The 18,398-nt window shown below is 36.5% G+C and overlaps 1 protein-coding gene across 1 annotated transcript in view; it reads right to left on the bottom strand.

Moving 5' to 3' along the window:
- The window catches only part of LOC113436449 (cadherin-6), a 177,811-nt gene that overhangs the window by 20,456 nt on the left and 138,957 nt on the right, over positions 1–18,398 (bottom strand). The window contains exons 3-7 of the mRNA XM_026700884.2: positions 14,740–15,034; positions 12,269–12,388; positions 11,068–11,235; positions 8,379–8,566; positions 1,909–2,162 (exon numbers count right to left, since the gene is read on the bottom strand). Coding sequence (XP_026556669.1) covers positions 1,909–2,162; positions 8,379–8,566; positions 11,068–11,235; positions 12,269–12,388; positions 14,740–15,034 — 1,025 coding nt within the window. The remainder of the gene's footprint in view (positions 1–1,908; positions 2,163–8,378; positions 8,567–11,067; positions 11,236–12,268; positions 12,389–14,739; positions 15,035–18,398) is intronic.

Below are 18,398 nucleotides of genomic sequence, written 5' to 3'. Positions count from 1 at the left end.
GACATGTATTTGAGTGGCGTTTCCCCCCTTTTTTTTTTCTTCCTTCTCACTAAGCATTTTCATAATGCCATTATGAAACATTCTTTAATGGGAGATCAAAAGACTTTAAAACTGACAGTGCTCCCTGATTAGGTTTTTCTTTTTAAAGCTACAGTTAAGAAGGGGAAAAATTGAGGGTTTTCAATGTAACACCCAGTGTCTGAAGGTTTTATTCCTAATTGTCAAAGGAAAGTGACAAATAAGTGACAAGTACTTCATATAATGGTCTAATTGCGTCCTCCCTCAAGCTGAGAGGAAAAGTTAGAGCTAGCATTTACACTTGAAATAGGGTATGCACTGGTGGGGGGAGATGGAAGTACTGTTAGCGCAGAGCAGCTGTTATAGATCTTGGAAGGTACAAAAGAATATTGTACAAAAAGGTCCTTTTAGATCACATTTTATCACATGCATGAAACTTGCATGGAAGCACAACGCACTTCCTTCATCTCTCTTCTAGCATTTTTTTTCTTTGTTTGTCCCTAACTTCATTTATTTTGTCTATTTGTGTGTGTGTGTGTGTGTGTGTGTGTGTGTGTGTGTGTGTGTGTGTATATGAACACTATACAGAAGCCTGATGATGGCAGATGAGATTCTGCCGAAATGTTGCTACAACTTTAAAAGCACAACTACAATGACCTGGGAAAATACCCGAACAAAGCTGAATACCATATATATATATATATATCTCCCTCCATTTTCATCCTTCTCTTTTTAATAACCTACGTGGCACCTCGCTTTTCATTTTTTTTAAATTCCAATTGTTGCCCACAGCCGAGAGTTTCTTTCGTTATGCAATGTCTTAAAATCATTCACAGAATTTTATTGGGGAGAGGGAAATCCAAACATCACATTCCTTCATGATTTTCCCATGATTTTCCTCCACCCATCATTCCCCACTCCAGTTTTTTGAACAAAAGGATAACTACACTAGTCATCTCCAACTAAGTAGCCTCATAGACATTGGACTATAATTTCCATCTTTCTCAGCCACCATGGACAATGTTGTGTATGTGCATAGTGAAGGGAAATATACAGGTAGTTCTCAACTTACAACAATTCATTTTCTAACAGTTCAAAGTTCCAATGGCACTGAAAAAAGTGACAGGACCATTTTTCACACTTATGGCCATTGCAATATCCCCATGGTCACATGATCAAAATTCAGGCAACTGTCTCATATTTATGTTGCAGTGTCCCAGGCTCATATGATCCCCTTTTGTGACTTTCTTACAAGCTAAGTCAATCTGGGGAAGCCAGATTCACTTAACAACTATGTTACTAACTTAACATCTGCAGTGATTCACTTAACAACTGTGCCAAGAAAGGTCATAAAATGGGTTTTAACAAATGTCTCACTTTGCAACCAAAATTTTGGGCTCAATTGTGGTCGTAAATCAAGGACTACCTGTATTTAATTTCTTGTTTGCTTCCCAAGATGGTAAGTCACAGAAAAGAAGTTTGGAATGAAGGAAAGAAGGATGAGGAAAGAAGGATGAGGGAAGAAGGAAGGAAGGAAGGAAGGAAGGAAGGAAGGAAGGAAGGAAGGAAGGAAGGAAGGAAGGAAGGAAAGGAAGGAAGGAAGGAAAAAAGGAAGGGAGGGAAGGGTGGACGGAACTTCCACTTTTACAGCCCTTTACAATACTGTAGAGTGATTTTAGTGTTTTGTCTCGCTTGATATTCCTGCATATATTGAAAGGGGTAGGGGGAATCCAGTTCACTTTTTGTATGTCCATTAAGTCATTTTACCAGAGTACCTGTGTACATTGGCACATGCTTTCTGGTCCCCCTTTACTACAATTAAATGTTCTCATCATGGTTGTATACCGCTGCCTTCTCAATTAACCCTTGCCAGCTGGTCTGTATGCTTACTTGATGGGGTTCTTTGCACTGTCAGGATCCCGGGCAGTAACAGCTCCTATGACGGTATTTATTGAGACATCTTCCTTTACTTCTAATATATAAGCTGGTCTGCTGAAGATTGGAGGTTCATCTACATCCTCTACTTGAATTCTGACAGTAGTAATGTCCTTGAAAGGTCCCAGATAGAGGAATCTGGGATCCACATGAGGATTGCTAGCTTCCACTTTCAGAGTAAACTGTCTCCGCTTTTCAAAATCCAAAGCCTAAGAAGAGAAACATATATGTATATACAGAGAGATTAAGAAAAAAATTGAGAAAGCATCCAGAAATACCTGTCAATTAGAGAAACATTGAGTTGCAATGAATGAGCTTAGGCTGAATAATTTAAACTTAAGTCTAATTCAGTCTAATTCAGAAAGAACATCCCTTGAATTCAATGGAAAACATAAATGTTTGTTTTGACTATAGTCAAAGCAGACTTTAATGACCATTCCCTAATAACCATCTCTTTGTCATTATAAATGGATGTGCAGTCAAAAGGCTCGATTTGGAAATAAAGAGATGTCTAAAGCTAATCAGACTTTAAAATATCTTACTTTTGTAATCACTAGCAAGCTGTATAAAGGTGTAACTGAACACCTGATGGGCCATGCTACACGGCTGATTATTTCCATTCTATTCAGTATTTCATGAATCGTGCAAGAATATGCAAACATCTACAGTACATCTGTAATCCTACCCCCTCTCTGAAAACTCTGATTTAAGATAGAGATGTTCCTCATCTCTGACTTGTCCCACTCTAGATAAAGCAAAAGTATTTAATTATTAAAACATCTCCATTTGGAATAAAGAAACTATCTTTACCGTATTAAGATTTTGAAACAAAAAAAAATGGCAATTAACTCATGACAACTATAATCCAGGGGTGGGATTCTACCATTTCGCACCTATTCTGTAGAACTGGTTGTTAACATTCTAAGCAGTTCGGAGAACTGGTTGTTAGAAGAAATTACTGGCCTAATCCTGTAAGGAAGGCAGGAAGGAAACATTCTGGTGTTCCTTACAGAAACTGCCTCTCCATTAACCCTTATTACATTCTTGGCAGGACTAGACTTCCTGCCTCAGGAACTTCTCTGGAGTTTTTTTCCCTCCTTTGCTGGTACTTTGCTTGTGTGGAGAGACCATTCAAAGTTACAATGGCACTGAAAAAAGTGACTTATGGCCGTTTTTCACACTTACGACTGTTGCAGCATCCCCACAGTCATGAGAGGCCAGGTGAAGAGATGCATGCCTCGATGTGAGTGATATTGAGTTGGCCACACCCAGCCAATAACATGACCACCAAGCCACATTCACCCAGTTACATAACCACCAAGCCATGCCCACCAACTAAGCCACACCCACAGAACCAGTTGTTAAAAAATTTGAATCCCACTCCTGCTATAATCCTATCTGTGGCAAAGATTTTCAGCATCCAGAATCTGGTACTAAACATTGCTTGCATATAATGCAAAATGATGAGAGGTTCAGCCTCTTATTGGAAGCACAAACACCATTTCACTTTTAGCAAGGTTTAATGGCATCAGCCTTGTTTAAGTCAACAGAATGATGTTGACACACTTAATTTGACCTTAAGTAGGTCAAGAGTGTATGCTGGCAGGAGTTCAAATTCACACTTTCCCATCTTTTCTGAAAGGAACATTCCCAAATAGGTTTGCAAAACTCTTTATCAGCTTCCTTGTCATAACAGAATATTTCCCGCACAAATGAGAAAACATAGCATTCTTTTAGCATTCCCTTTTCTTTTCCTTAAAAACACATGCCCCCAAATAGTACACCGAGAATGCAACTGAGTGCAATATGTGCAGTCAAAAGCAATCAAGTGTAATATTCAGCAAATTGGTGCAGCAGAAATGCTATCAGCAAGCAAAATGATAACCATCATGTGATTGCTTACTAACAAGCACTGATGGTGAATTAATGTTTCTAGAAGGAGCTGAAGGAATTTGCCTTAATGGCTTTTGCTGTCCACAAGATTATTGTGCATCAGCCTTAATGGCATCTACTAGGTTTGTGGATGACCCGTATGCTTAGTAGTAGAAAATCGTTATAGTACCATCAATGAAAAGCACTATTTTGAGTTTTATACTTGGACTATAGAAGAGAATCAAAGTAGAAAACCAGGAACCAAAGAGGTTGCTATGTAAGTTTCAACATATTTGGTAAACTGATGTGTTATAGGCAAATTTTTTAATGATTCAAAGTCTTTATGTTTCTCATTAGTGAACTTTATCTACTCAGTGATACTGATAAAGGATAATACTTGAAGCTCAGAGTTGAAATGAGGGGTCATTGGTGCTCTTTGAGCTTGGTTGTTTTCTTGCAGACATTTCATTACTCAAACTAGGTAACGTCATCAGTACACTGATGATGTTACCTAATTTGGGTAATGAAACATCTGTGAGAAAACAACCAAGCTCAGAATGTGCAGTGAGGATGTAAATAAAGGATGCACAAATTATTTCGATGAACAAACAAACAATACACTTGCCTGTTCAATGTCCTATTGCTTCTGGAAGTGGAAATATTTGTGTGACTAGGTGTAATTACACAAACTCTTATTTTCAGAAGATAATATGTACACCTTATGTCTTCTCATGGGAATGGTATTTTGCCAGCTTGTTTAATTATGCTAAGCATTCAGATAAGGTACATAAACCTTTTATTTTTTTTACTCTTTTAGTAATCCTTATAGTAAGGATTAGTTATAGGAAGACACCATTATTTGTCCTAAACACTGCTTGTTCAGTTTGTTATCCTGGTCAACTTGCTTATTTGAAGGCTGAAAGGCTACTTTTAAATACGCTTGTGTGTTTGGGCTACAGTTTGGAAAAGGTTGGTAAAAAATAATGCTAACAAATCACCTTGTGACTCTGAATCTCTCCTTATCAGGCAACAACACTTGAGAGCCTTTTTCTATCAGCCAAAAACAGGAGCGTTTTTCAGTCTTTAGCCTTAGATCTCTGACGTGCCCATGCACATGGAAACTTTGGAAATATTTATTATTTATTTGTTAAATTTATTGGCCTCTCATCTCACCCTGGGGCTACTTAACAGTTTACAATAGTTAAAGTGGAAAAGAGAAATGCTTTTAAAAAATGTAAACATAACAAAAGCAAGGCAATGAAAGAATAAAAATCAACAATGAAAGTACAATAATATGACTTAAAAGGTAGGTGGAAGGAATGGGACGTACATAAGTATCCATTGCTCAGTTCTTACCTTCATATGTTCAGGTAAACATCAGCTATTTTTTTATCTTTGTTAAAGAAGGGTTAGGATTGGATTAAGGTTAGGAAAGAAAGATAAGGCTGCTGAAATAGTTATTTAATTAAAGCTACCTATCTCCATGGCAAGCAAATGTATTGAATTACGTATCCTCGGTGTGCTACTTTGTGCAATATGCAATATCAGCTGGCACCAATAACTTATGTTGCCATTGGCATTAGGACAGTCTACTGTAGTAACAAATTTAATAAATAAATAAATATATACCTTCTACATGGGGCTAGTTCTGATGTTTACTAGAAAACTGAAATTGGTGCAGAACACAGCTATCGTCAGGCATACAATGGATATAATGAAGTAGCTGCTTGATTGACTTTCACTGACTGACTACTACTCAGTTTCTGGGTTCTATTCAAAGTATTGGAATTATATACCTACAGTACATAGCTTCACTCATTGGTATGTAGAGCTTTCTCAGTCTCCGTATGATGATCCAGTTTGGAGATGTCCCTGGTATATGGATGGGAGTCCAAGACAGTGTTTCTTGGTGGGGACATTCAATTTGGGTGGAGAAGTCAGATTTCCAGCAACCTCTGTGAAAGACTTTGGTCTTAAAGCAATGAAGACAAGACTATTTCCCAGGCATTTAAGGACTGACATCCAGGTTTGAGGGGTATCTACGTGACTACATGGCTTTATTATATTGGTTTTATCAAAATAACATTTTTACTGTGTTTTGGTTTTGTATTTTATTAGTTTACTGTTGTTTCATTATTGTAAGCTGCTGTGAGCCCCGAGATTCAATGGCTTACAAATCTAATAAATAAATGGCACATGTGTCTTCTTGGCACATCTTGAATAACAGGGCCATCAACTTTGTACCGAATGAAGGCAAATATACATGTCCAGGGATAACATTGCAGGATCCAATCACAAGAAAAAAACTGACCCAGACTGGATCCTGCAACATTTTGTACCATTTAAAAACAATTGGATATACTTTTGGATTTGGCTCTACTTTCATTCCAGGGTAATTAAATGCTTCCCCCCTCCCATATGATTGAAATCATTAACCATAATTCACAGTCCTCACAGGGCCTCTGCCATACAAGCAACCATATTCCATATTTAGCTTTCACAAGAACAGTTATTACAGATGAAGCACAAATGGAAGTCTTATGATAGGTTTAGAAATCCAGGGCTGAAGATTTCAAGGCTAGAATGGATTCTGAAGAGTCTCCATTGGGTACATTTAACAGATGATAGGGCAGCCTGGAAATATATTAGCCAAATTAATTTTGTTGGATCTCCTGGGCCTTGTAGTCAGCTGACACAATAAAGGTGCTCTGAAAAATATGTCAGAGAAATTCTGTGGCCATACCTTTAGCAGGAAGGGATTACAGAATCCTTAAAAAAAACAGGTAGGAAGGCAGGCAGGACATGACTTATTATCTATTAACTTTTTTATTTGTTTATTTATGTTACAATTTTTATAGCTCACTCCAATCAAAAGACTTTAGACAAGTCACAACAGAGTAAAACATATATAAAAAGCTAAATCAATTAGAATAGACCAGCTCGCCCAGGACAGATGCCAGTAATATTCAATTAGGATTGAAAGCTTGCTGAAATTATAAATATAATACTAATGTGGTCTTTCTAGTCAACTCTAAGGACATAATATAATTTTATTCTGTATCATATTGTACAATGTCAAAGGGTTTGGTGATTGTTCAAAAGGACATAAAAGGTGTAATTAGCTTTAAATGATAATGAAATAAGAACAAGTCACCCATAAAAAATACTTGAGTATTCAGATGCAAATCATGGTTTTGTCATTAAGCCATCTCAAGGTTCCTTTTTTTTCTTTGGTGGCATTCTGCTCTTCAACTTTATAACTCAAGTTTTTAATTTACCTTTGGTATTCTCATATGGATTTCTAGATTTGGTGCATAACTGGAAGGGATCTAATTAGTTTATAGTGAAAATTTTAAGGTATACCACCCTTATGAGAAATGCCAGTATAAGACTGGAAGCAAATCTATGATCCGTTAAATGAAATGCTTGAAATGATAGTTCAGCTTTCATTTTTCTACTACTGCTTCCTTGTTATATTTATTTATTGCTTTCAGGGTTTAGTTTTTTCCTCTCTTTTTAAAATCAGTATGTGAATCTGGGATATGGGGAAAAATACTGTATTTCTTTCCTGAGGTTTTGAGTAACTACAGCCTAAAGAAGGTTTTGCTCTCTTTTATGTAGAGATTAATAGAGCTAAATTTACAAAATAAGAGAGCTGTAGCTGGCAAGTCTTGTTCTTCTTTATCCTTAAATAACTTTTAAATTATGGAACAGATAAAGCTCTGTATTAGCACACATCAACTGTTTAAATACAGGAGGGTATTTTATGTTCACTTATTTTTAATGTGCTGCACTCTGAATTGTTAATTGATTGATTCAACAAGATTCTGTTTAATGGATGACTTTATCCTTCTGGAATTAGAACTGTCACCAAAGATCTTTTATATATTAAGGATTTTACCCAGAAGACACATTAAAAATGAGGATATCTTTCTGGATAAGCCGTACAGTCCTCTTACTGCCATTGTCGCTAAATCCCTCTTATCTTTAATATACTTTATTTTGCCTCTTTAATTTTATTTGTGTGCAAATTGCAAATCTGTTTGTGTGTGTATTTATATTTGGCCTACGTGTATTTGGTTTTATCAAGTTTGAATTTTTTTCCACTTGTATCTATTCCCCAAGAACCTGTTTTTTTCTGCAACATTCCCATGAAGTTAGGATATATTGGAAATTAGTTAAGCATGACTTTGTGTTTGAAACAAATGCAAAATGGCAGAAATGATGAGGATGAATATAAAGAACAATGAGAATGAATATAAATGAATGTTAAGATATTCCTTGCACACCCCTGAGGTGTAGAATTTTGAAACTACCCACATCCCAGAGTCCATGCCAAGGTATTCAAAACATGCACAAGGACTGCACTATAAAACTTAAAAATCCTCCCCCCCCCATATCTTGCATGAGACTATACAACTGTAGGGATCCTATCTATATTATTTATTTGGTTTCTGAATCCAATAGATTTTTTTTTGTTTAATAACATCTTTAAAATTTAATTTTGCATGTCATAATAAAAGCTGGAATCAAGCATCTTAGAATACACACACCTTTTTTACAATAACAATGCCTTCTTGCGTTTCCTTGTCTGTTGTAATCCCAAACATTTCCGAGCCATCCCCTTCAAGAACACTATATTCCATCTCAGCATTTGGACCCACATCTGCATCATTAGCCTTTATCCGTCCAATTGGTGAATTAAGGGGTACAGATTCCACGATTTTGAATTGATAGGCACCTAAAGACAGTTAACATTATTTCAGCATTTTTCAACAATCCCTTTAAATGTTCTTGCTACACCTGTTTGCTGCCTGTATACACATTGATACACATTGATAGTTACAACTAGATTGCTGCTCCTTTAAAAATAGTGAAGCTTAGGTTACATAAAAATTTTTGTGGTGCCTCCTTTGGGCCTGGTGCCCTAAGCACGTGCTTAGTCTGCTTAATGGTTAATACACCACTGTATATACTGCTTCACAGTGCTTTACAGCCCACTCTAAGCAGTTTACAGTGTCAGCATATTGGCCCCAATAGTCTGGTTCTATACCTATTTAGGAGGGTTGGGGATCAAAACTGGGATCATCTGCATGCAAATCATGTGATCTAAGACAAAAGAGTCCTCTCCCTCACCAATATCTCTTTGCCAAGCAAGCTCCATGATTAGTTATGCAAACAGAAAGATGCACAAACATTAAAATGTAGGGTTTATATAAATAAAACTGGCTTAAGAATTCTTTAATTGCAGTAGCATGATGCATGACAATGATCAAACTGGTGACTATGATACACGGTACTTTACTCTGAGCAACTTAGTGACAGCTGCAGAGTAAAGAGACAGCTCTTGCTTTTGAATAGTGCTGCCACTCAACAGCACTACTTGTGGTAGGAAATGGTACTACATCTACTAATTTAGCATGAGTGACATAAAGAACAAATCCGAATCTGGCTCAATTTATTCTTTCAGTCTGAGGAGGTTATGTTCCTTACACTTAAAGGGAACTATTTTAAATTCTTTTATTTTTTTACAAGCTTGCCAGACAGGCAAGTATTCAGAAACCATTAGATGACCAAATGTTCTAGGATAGAGAAGTGTGCATAGTCCAACATAGGCGAGTGCTATATCTATAGCAGGGGTGTTAAATTCAATTTCATTGAGGAGGCCGAGGGTGGTGGTGGCCAAGGTGGACATGGCCAGCTCGACGGCACTCATATTGGGGGCACCTGTAGTGGCCTGGGCAGGGCTGGGAAGATCCTCCTGCAGCCCTGCCAGCAAAAATGGAGCTCATTTCGTTGCCAGAAAAAATGGAGCAAAAATGGAGTTTTGCCAATGAAAATGGAGCTCAGAGGCCTGTGTGCAGCCCTCCTGTGTTCCATTTTCACTGGCAGAGTTACCACAGGCTGGTCCTTTGTTGTTTCCATGGTGGCCCCATGGGCTAGATCTAAGCATCCCATGGGCTGGATCCGGCTCACGGGCCTTGAGTTTGACACTCCTGATCTATAGCTATTATCTTTTCTTTAAAGCTGATTTCATCCTGTGCCAAACTGTTGTGTTTTCTTTGCTTCATTCTTAGCACAACAGAAGAAGCCATTTTTACCCAAAGAAGAAACTAGAAACATTTATGATATCAAATAAAAACATGCAATACATTTCAGTAATCCAAAACTTAGCACCACCAAAGATTGCCTTCTGATGTGCAGCTCTGCAAATGTCCCACAGATACTTTGTTGGGGGCTGTTTTGTTATTGTGCTATCTGTATTGTTGTTTTACAGTATCTGCAAAGCTTGGGGCATCATCAGAGCATTTCACATTATAAAGAGCACATGTCAACAGGAATTGCCTGTTCTCTGTACCCACAGGCTGATATTTGCCCTATATTATGAATATTTCTTCAGCAGGAAAAGAAAAAAGAAAAATAATTCATTTCTCATACTTTTCTCTCCTTAATTCTTTTTCCTTGTAGAAAAAAGAACTTGACAATGCCTACTTGGGTAGTTGTGCTTTGCAATGCATGGAGAATTCCTTGCCTCTGGAAAGCAAATATGTCAGGCAAAAGGATTCTAATTCTAATTTTCACAATGTTTGGCAAAAATAAGAGCCCCAAAATGCATCATATGTAGGTGATTTAAGTAGTGAAAGGGGGAGAGAAAAATAAATGATCTAGACATAGATTAACAATTGGACTAATTTTCCCTATTATATTTGAATTGGTTCCTAAGTGATTTCTTTTCAACACCAGAATAGCTGAAAAGAAAACTCTTATAAGTAATTGCCAGTAGTTAAGATGTGAACTAATCTGTGCCTTGAATAACAAGAAAAATAGAAAGTTTTTTTTTTAAAAAAGAAAACAGAAATAAACCAAAAAATAGAGGAAAAAAGTAGGGAACAGCTTTCCCACAATGCAAAAAGGGAATAAAATTCTACATTAGGGTAGCTAGTTACTTAACATTTTAACAATATGTTGGCAATCCTAAGGCCTAAATTTCCTTTTTACTAAAATATGTGAATACAAAGAAGATAAATACATTATGAAATAAGAGTTTTGGCTGGTTTTTTGGGTGCTTGCAGAGATCTGTAAACTAATGTTGACAGTAAATTGTAAAAAGTCATTCCTTTTCCCTCAGCTAGGTCTATTGACTTTTCCATGTCTCTACTTGAACATAAAGTTCCTATCATTTTATTGCCAAAATGTTCTATGGATGTAACTAAATAAGAAAAAAAAATATTTTTCCCATACTCTGGGGGAAGTGGGGTGGATTGTCATTGACATCAGTCAGTGTGATGTTCACCGTGGTGGTTCCTGATAATCCACCCATCTGGCCTCCCATATCCTTGGCTTGGATGACTACTTGGTACTGCTCCCGGTTTTCTCGATCCATGTTCAGCAAAGCTGTTTTGATGATACCTAGGAATGAAAAAAAAAAGATTTTTTAAAAATATGTTATTCTAAGTAATACTTCAGTCGTCAGAATGCAGTGTCTCTAAGATGAGATAGATAAATAGTTAGATAGAGATACAGAGATAGAAATTAGAGATGGTTTGGAAGAGATGGAGATGGCGAAAAAGATAATGCAATACCTCTCCTTCATGCCTCTCAGTATGAGTCCAGTTGTGAATTGCTGGAGTAGTAGCTATGTTTAATCTTATGATGACAGAATGTACTGCATACCAAATATGTCCATAAATTATTTCAGTAATTTCTATATTTAATGCTTTGATGACCCTTCTCTTTAATGGGGTAACTCACATATTTCAAAATAAAAAAATATTCTAAAATGGATTTTAGTAGTGCGCCCTCTCTCTCTCTCTCCCTCCCTCCCTCCGTCTCTCTCTCTCTCTCTTCCATATGAGCTAATGTGCTGCAATATTGATCTAGAACCAGGCAAACCCAGTCCGATATCCTTCTGAAATGATGGAAAAGCATTAGGTGATTTTCAGTCACTGTCACAATCTAGCTGACAAGGTTGTGTTAGGGAAAAATTGGAAGAAGGAATGCCACATAGCGACTGAATGTGTGTTTGTTATCAAAGCTGAAGTAGGCTGCAAACTAAATAGGAGGAGAAATTCAGTAAGTCTAGTTCCATTTTTTAAAAGACTTTCGATTAGCAAGATCTTTTTCCTGCATATAATTCCTTTTCTTTTCTCCCACATTCAAAGTCAAATGACTGTGCTAAGCACAGCTTTAATAGGAGTATCTACATACCCAATATTTGCTAAATGGATTTGCATTCAGGCTAAGTTCTGCTTATTAGGTTAAGATATTCTGATTAAAAAATGTATCATGCTTATAGATGTATTGCTCTGTTGGAACTCTCAAAGCCTGCATCAAGTCAAATGGATTTCTTTGAAGAGTTTGCCTAATGACATCCTAGCTTGACTTAACAAGTCATTTTAAATTATGGAGGTTATCAGAGTATGACAGATTAAAGTCCTCTGACCTGACTCAGACTCAACAGAAAAATATGGCTGCCCTTGAAGAATACTGTAGACAACTCGAGCGCTGTTCCCATATGTAGGGTCATCGGCATCCGTTGCAGTGACTTGCATGACAAATGTACCTGTGACAATGAAATGCAGAGTTATAAAATGGTGTATTAAAGGATGCCATTTCAATGGCTGTCAAGAGTTAACAGAATTTGGGTTTGAGAATAGATTTTATGAGGACAAGTCAGATACCGCAAATTTTGAAGGTCTGCCCTTGGAGCACTGCCTCGACTAATTTTATGAAAATTATCTGTAAATATAAGCATGCCCATCCTGCTTTGAAAAATGGCATTGTTCCAATGTTTTGTGAATGGCTCAAAGGAATCAAACTGCACGTGATGGCATTGTGTCATTCGTTTTTCAGTTCATTGACATTTCTTTTACAAATAGCAGTTATCAAGTTGAAAAGGAGATTTAACCCGTATGAGGGAAGGGGCTTTCTGTGTTCTTTAATGGAATCAGTTCACGCTTGTGCCTGCTGTTTGAAATAAAAGGAAATCCTTATTGTCCTGTTGGAAACAATGAAAGAAGGGCAATTCCGACAAGCCACAGAAGGAGAAAGGAAATTTCTGCTTATTGTGGTTCTTTCTCTCGCTCCGTCTCCTCCCCATTTGGCTGTTCTTGAAAGATCAAACAATTTAAAGAAGAGGCAAGCAAATGGCTAAATTCAGACCGACAAAAATGTATTTTTTTCTGATATGAAAAAATTTCTTCTGGGGAAAGAGCAAAAAGAGAGCGTGCTAAAGAACATATAGTACAGACAAGCACAGAGAACCAGATCCCAAGTAACTGATAGTATTTTGGCTAAATTAAAAAGCAAAACAGATTGGTTGAGGGTCCCCAAGGAAATCCAGATCTGTAGGCAAAATTTGAAGATCAAAACACAATGCTAGAAAAGGTGGCAAAAAACTTTTTTGGCTCGATATTAAGAAAACTGCATGGTGGTATCTATACAAATCAGCACAAACCTGGCTTGATTTGAAACTGATTTTATAAATACTCCAAAATTATTTATTTATATGGTAAACACACACTAATTCTTTCTAAAGCGGACACTCTTTTCTGGCCTGGCTGGATTTTTTCTTCCTGTCTGGGAACTATAAAGTGCATACTGTGATGAATGCTTAAAAATGAATGAAAAAATGTATTAACTTATTCCATTTATATTCCATCTGTCACACTATCCAGAGTGATCCTGAATACTCTTGGAAGCGTAACACCTATCTCTATTTCATTAAAGCAAGCTAAGTTTTTTCAGACACCTTTATGAAGCAGTTCAAATTAATGCAACTTGTATCCAATCCAAACATACTGGATAAACATAAAAAGGACAATGGAAAAAATATTGAAGAGACAGATATTAATTAAATCTGAAGCTTTTTTTGGGTATGATGAACAAATCAATTGAAAAACAATTTGGGGTGTTATTCCTTCACATGGTGACAGCTACAAGGATTGTACTTGCCACACATTGGAAAGAAAAAGAGATGCCGACTATTGAAGAATGGATTTTGAAATTGACTGAATTACAATGTGACCAATTCTATGGACACATCCATATCGTTTTTCTGGTAGCAGTATGGAAGTGGTTTGCATGGCCTGCTACTGGATGTATTGTTTTAAATTTCCTAGTGTAGCTTACAGTCCTGCAATTTCCTTGTGGTCTTTCATCCAACTATTAAACCATGTTCACACCTGCTTAGTTTTCTAAGATCAACCCAAGTCAGCAAAGTGTTCTCTACCTGCTGGGCTGATAGAAGATAGATAGATCCTAATGCTGGTGCATGGGAATATTACAATAAAATAGCTGCATAAACTTAGATGACACATGAAAATCATTTCATGAACTTAATCAGATGCTAATACACAATACATTGCGTATTGCTAATACGCAATACAATCTCACTTCCAAATACCAAATCCTTGTCAATTTTCAGAAAGTGTACCGAGTTGACATCTATCAGAACCTAGAAACTACTGTAATATTCACAGAAGGGCATATGTGAAAACAGTTGCTGTATACATGGCAATAAATACATATTTATTACAATTTAGCCCAATCTGAAAGTTAACTATTAGAGGACCTGGTTATAAGGGTGCTTTTGAATTGTTCTCCTTCTTTCTTTTATGCCCATGCATAATCTAATCTTATGAAGACACCATCTTATCAAATGGATGCTACAATGATACCAGATGCTTATCTGCATCTACAAACCACTTTTCTCTGTCATCTTTCTTCCAACATAAATGACTTAATGCAGATCTTCTGTCTTTATCCCCCGCACCCTACTGCAGAACAGAAAAACACACAGCTGGACATATTAAGTACTCATTGCTTTTGATTTTAGTAATCCCAATTTTAGAACTGCCATTTGACTAGCTCGTGAAAACTAATCCCACCATGGTTGAGTGATCTGACACCTACCTACATCAGACATTTCTGGGACGCTGGCATTGTAAATGTCCTTTGTAAACAGGGGCTCATTGTCATTGATATCATGGATCTTAATGATAAATTCTGATTCTGGTTCCACGGGTCTCCCAGTCTTTTTGTTGATAGCCTGAGCACGAAGAATGTAAACAGGCTTCTCTTCTCTATCAAGTCTTCTCGTGGCCTGAATATCTCCAGTGTTTTCATTGATGATGAACAGGTCCCCTGCTCCATCTCCAGAAAGGATGTACTTGAGTGAACCATCTCCTTTATCCTGGTCAGAATGAAGCTGTGAGAGAAACAAGAATTTTAAACAAAAGCGTATCTGGAAAGATTCTTCCAAAGCTTCACCTCTGTCAACCAAGATTTATGGTCATACAAAATTTTGGCTAGAGTGAGTCAGGGAGATTATTTATTACATTGTACATTTCACTCCTCTCCAGAATATTTCTATAATGAGTGATTTCCATCCATTCTAGTCTTATCAACACAATTTTTTTTTCTAAAAAAGGAGAGGGATTATTGTAAGACAGTTTAGACACTGTGAAGAGTTTGGATGGTGATAGCTCTTGCTAAAGTTTAATTTTACTACATAGCATCCATTCCAATGGGCAATTCTGTACTGGGGTGCCAAGAAACTTAATTTCTTTCACTATCCAAGTATGTGGACCGCAAAATATGGCTTTTCATTTCATATATAGGCTTGTCAAAGTGCCAATAACATCAATAGGTAATGAAAACGATTATGACTATAACAATATATTTCTGGAGAAAATCAATCTATGTGGTCGCTAAGAGTCGACATCAACTTGATGGCTCATAATCAATCAATCATCATCATAATATATTCATGAATATAATAATGGCTGGGACTAAAGCAGCCATTAAAGAACAATTCGTGTGTGTCAGTACTTTTGAGTCAGTATTGAATCCTGGCAGCTGCCAGGACAGGTTTGTGCAGTTTTCTTGGCAAGATTGCAGAAGTACTTTGCTCTGGGCTGCTTAGCTATGGTTGAGAGAGAGGGCTTGACCCAAGGTCACCTGACTGGCTAAGTTCCTAAACTGGGACTAGAATTCATGATGTCCTGATTTCTAGCTTAATGCCTTAACCACTAGACCAAATCAACTCAAAGAGCAAATTAACCCAGAAATTTATTTGTTAGGATCGTAAGGAAAATCTTCTTTCAAAAATGGTATCGGCACTGACATAAAAGTGATGTTCCCTGTTATTGGCATTTTATTTAGAATCCCAAATTGGAATGATTTCTTTCTAGTATAAATACCAGCTTTAGATTAGATGTTTTCTCCAGACTTTCTTCAGGAAAAAAAAATAAAATTCAATTGTCTCTTTTTGCTTGCTGTGAGCCCAATAATTGTCCTCTCCTAAGATGCTGCTATTTGTATTAAGGGGAAAAATTCCCTTGAAATCAAGCATGCTAAATATAAAGATATGCTAAATGTGTAAATTTAAATCTGATTTTAAATTTTGTGTGCTTACCTCAGTGCATTTACTCCTAGAGCAAATACATAATCTTGAATGCTAGTAGTAAACAGATATTTTTAATCATTTTATATATGAATTTAAATAGCCTTATAAAGTAGTTATTTTATAGAAACAAATATAAGAAAATTATTCCATATCTCATCTAGAGCGGTAACAAGAAATTACAGAAGATACCTGTTTTTTTCTGATATACAATTTTAAGGATATCAGATTAAACCAAAGGTTTAGCTCTGATTTCCCCATACTTTACAAAATGAAAAACTGCTCAAGAAAATAGCAAAAAAACAAACAAACCCCATATTCTACATGTAAGAAGGAAAGGTGAACCCACGATTATTATAATAAGGCAAAGGTAAATGCCTGAGATACAACACAGATAGGTAGCCTACTTATGTTGGAATAAATAAAACAAAAGATTTTTTGAAAAGACATTTATGTTTAGAACTGATAAACTCCAGGCTGAGTTATTATATAAAATATGGGATATTGAGAGAGGCCATTTTGCAACTGTGAAGCCTGTCTCTGCTGAGACTGAGATGGAACAAGTAGTATTTTTTTTAGTCAACATAATTATGGAAAATAACAATAACAATAACAAAATTTGTGCACAAGGAAAATGTGTTTGTATTGGAAGTTTTGAGTTATATATATTTATCTGTTACTCATATATTCAAGAGCCCTGGTGGTGCAATGGTTAGAATGCAGTACTGCAGGCTACTTCTACTAATTGCTGTCTGCCTGCAATTTGGCAGTTCGAATCTCACCAGGCTCAAGCTTGACTCAACCTTCCATCCTTCTGAGGTGGGTAAAATGAGGGGCAAGATTGTTGGGGGCAATATGCTGACTCTGTAAACCACTTAGAGAGGGCTGTAAAGTACTATTAAAGTGGTATATAAGTGCCGTTGCTATTGCTATCTTCAAAGTATGATAGCTTATGTACTTGCATCAGACTTTGGGGATAAGGATGGAATTTGCATCATGACATCATCACACATATGTTGGCATTTTTTGGATCATTGTAGCTTTCTGAGGATGCTTCTGTCATAATTATTAAATTACTCTATTTATAGCATTATTATAAATATGTCCATAATATACTCTTTTACATGTAAAAATCCGTGGAGTCAATTAAAATCCACACACCATTCTGATGAATTATGTATTTTACATTGTGCAGAGCTCATTTGGCAGAGTTGTAAAGCCATCATATTCATTGCAATCATCCAGAATAATTGTTATACATTTTTTTGCAATTAAAATTGAAAGCATAAAAGAGAGATCTTTCACTTGAAGCAAGGAGAGAAAGTTAAAATTCTAGCCAGCTGTGAAATAAATCTGCTCCTAACGACTCTCTCTGCTTTTTGTAAAATAAAATGGAATATGCATGTCACCTTCATGTTCTGTAGAAAATAATCCACTTTAAATATAAAGAATATGTGATAAAACTAAACACAAAGATTTGGATTAATGTATCAAGCATAGCTTAAATTGCACATATCTTTTCCCACAATCACCCGTCCCCTGGAAAAAGAAGCTTGTGAGTCCAGAAAAAATAGTTTCTTTAAGGTGCTCTTGAGAGGTACTATGCTCATGAATCAGTTTAGAGTATTCAATCTGGTACCCTGCAAAACTCTAGTAAATATGATAACAATGTAGTATTTAAATCCCAGGTCAGCCTTCCCATACTCCTGCATTCTCAGCTTAGGATGATGCAAGTTGCTCTCCATTGTTGCTTGAGAGCATCAGGTGAAGGAAAAACTGAGATGCATTTTCAGTTTGAACCTAAAGTAAGCTTATTCATTTAATCAATTTATATATCAACTGATATACCATGTACGAATTATATTAATTTTGACTACCACTTGCAACTCTGGCTAATATACAGTAATGTAAAGAATACAAGTTATAATGACATCAGGGAAGAAGAATTAAGGAATAACTATGGGATGGAAACAATACTATTGCATAACCAACACATGCCCCAAGCAAATCCCAGGGCTTTTGAAAGAACTAGGACTTCAGAGTTTTCCTAATGGTCAGCAGTGTCTAGACTGGGTAAATTTTGGAGGATTTGATACCATTCTAGAGAGAAGGAATAGTCCCAGATAAGAGTGACACATGGTGGGAACAGGGGCATGCTGATTGCTCC

The sequence above is a fragment of the Pseudonaja textilis genome, chromosome 3, assembly GCF_049901715.1.
Source record: "Pseudonaja textilis isolate UNSWEBS1 chromosome 3, rPseTex1.2, whole genome shotgun sequence".
Taxonomy (NCBI): domain Eukaryota; kingdom Metazoa; phylum Chordata; class Lepidosauria; order Squamata; family Elapidae; genus Pseudonaja; species Pseudonaja textilis.
Note: the sequence above shows the minus strand (reverse complement) of the source record. Positions and strands in the feature narration are given on the sequence as shown.